We start from the raw sequence: 2,103 nt of genomic DNA, 5'->3' as shown, positions 1-2,103 counted from the left end.
TCACTTTCTTTGGTATTAAAATTAATTTAGAAATCCTTGTGGTTGGTTTAATTGACAAATCGCTCATTGAAGTCAAATTTCATTAGGCACCACGTCAGCACCAATAAGATGGCGACACGTGTCGATCAAAATAAAAAAAACATAAACATATTAAAAATATAAATAAATAAAACTTAAAAAAAAAAAAAAAAAGTTATGCTGACGTGGCGCCTAACGGAATCCATCAAAATTTTTAACAGAATTTGACTCCAATGAGCGATTTGTAAATTAAGTTAACCACAGGAATTTTTGAATTAATTTTGATATCAGATAGAACGATTTATAATTTAGGCCAACCACAAGAATCAATGATGCAATTTTTCTTTTTTATTTTATTTTATTTTATTTTTTTTATTTTTACACGTGATAAACGGCCCAATATTAACATAACTAGATGGAAGGATTAAGTTTGTAGTATCATAAAGTCAAAGGACTAATTTGATAAAGACCAAAAGCACTACCAATTTTATATTTAACCCTTAATTATAACATTACAAGGGAATTGAACACCATATATATAATTTAGATAATTATGTTGCTTTTTTTTTTTTTTTTACCTGTCCACACAAGAGGGGAGGGGGGATTCAAACTAGTGACCTTCGTTTCATGAGGTGTGATCCTCAGCCGATTGAGTTACCTCTTGAAACATAATTATGTTGCTTTAATTTTGAGGCTTGGCTTCGGTTTCTGCATCTTGATCAGCAGGGGAACAATGCCCCAGACTACGTTGCGGAGGGCAGGGATGTCTGCCGCCGAGCCCACCTGAAAGAATTCTAGGATCTCGAGATCGTCCACCTTGGTATCCCCCATATCCGCCACCACCAGGTTTTCCTCCAAATTCACCGTATTTGGCATCATCTGCTCCATTGGCCTCTTTGGTGGCATCCACTGCACGTGCAAAGAAACATCGTACGTAGTATGATGTAATTATCTTATATATTGTGAGACATGTATACACATAATGAAAAACACAAGTTATTAGTGATCAAATTGTATCAAACTTATATGTATAAATGCTGCCACAGAAAAACAAACACCAAATATTGCTCGAAATTTAGATCATGCTTAAACCAATTTTCAGAAGTCCTACCAAAAAAGAAAAAAATAAATTTACTTATTCTATATTTGTAAGCAAACGCAGATATTTTAAGCTGGTGATGACAACACCTGATCATTGTGACACAGCAAAACTACGTTATGCATGAGTTATCCCGACATACCTTTTCGCTGGTGAGAGGAAGTCTTAGCCAGGTCTCTCGCTGACACCTCCGAAGAGATGAGAAGAACAATAGCCAACAAAAGACCTAGCAAAAGAAAGGCCTTGGAACCCATTTTTCTTAGCAAACAGAACTGTTAATCAAAGAAATTATTGGAGAGCGATGATAAGATCAGTCTTTCAATTCCTTACTTTATTTGTAGGCCAATATTAAAGAGAGCGAGTGAAAAAAGTCAATTTGGAAGGCCCTACAATATTGTCGTGGGTTGTTGAGTTATGTCCTTCCATCTTATCACTATCTTATCACTTTTAGGTAGCTGCACACAAAATATCTTATATGGAGTAATATTTTTTGCACACAAAATATACACACGTTGTACACAAATCTGTGTCCAACAGATTTTCTTTTTTGTTTTTGTTTTTTTTTTTTTTTTTTTTAAAAAAATGAAAACTATTTGCCACGCCCGATTTGTGTACATTACTCGCGCGTGAATGGCCTAGTTTTGGCCGTGTGTAAGAATTTTGGATTGATTTGATATAAATGTGAAAATGAATTTAAAGTTATTTGTGAGAGAGAATTGAAAATTGTATTTTGTTAATGGGAGTAAAAGAATTTGATTTTTTTTTTTAAAGAGAAATTAAAGGAAAAAATAGGGAAAAATTTGTTGCCAATTAATTAATTTTATTTATTTTTGTAAATTAAATGCTAATAGGGGTGTGTTAGCTTACATGTAGGCTTGTTAAATCACTACTTATCCCAAAAGGCTCGTAAGAATGAGGTGAATTTAATCGTTTAATTCAAAGACAAGTCCATATACTCATTTCAAATTACCACACAATTGACAATA

General features: G+C 33.3%; 1 protein-coding gene across 1 annotated transcript; it reads right to left on the bottom strand.

Annotated features, from left to right (window-relative positions):
- Positions 1-476: 476 nt before the first annotated feature.
- On the bottom strand, positions 477-1,441 carry LOC133861562 (glycine-rich protein DC7.1-like). Its single transcript, XM_062297347.1, has 2 exons — positions 1,260-1,441; positions 477-927 (listed from the first exon to the last, which is right to left on the bottom strand). Exons 1-2 carry the CDS (start codon positions 1,369-1,371, stop codon positions 701-703), a joined length of 339 nt encoding a protein of 112 aa, XP_062153331.1. The 5' UTR covers positions 1,372-1,441; the 3' UTR covers positions 477-700.
- Between the last annotated feature and the right edge of the window lie 662 nt (positions 1,442-2,103).

The sequence above is a fragment of the Alnus glutinosa genome, chromosome 2 (genome assembly GCF_958979055.1).
Source record: "Alnus glutinosa chromosome 2, dhAlnGlut1.1, whole genome shotgun sequence".
Classification (NCBI taxonomy): domain Eukaryota; kingdom Viridiplantae; phylum Streptophyta; class Magnoliopsida; order Fagales; family Betulaceae; genus Alnus; species Alnus glutinosa.
Note: the sequence above shows the minus strand (reverse complement) of the source record. Positions and strands in the feature narration are given on the sequence as shown.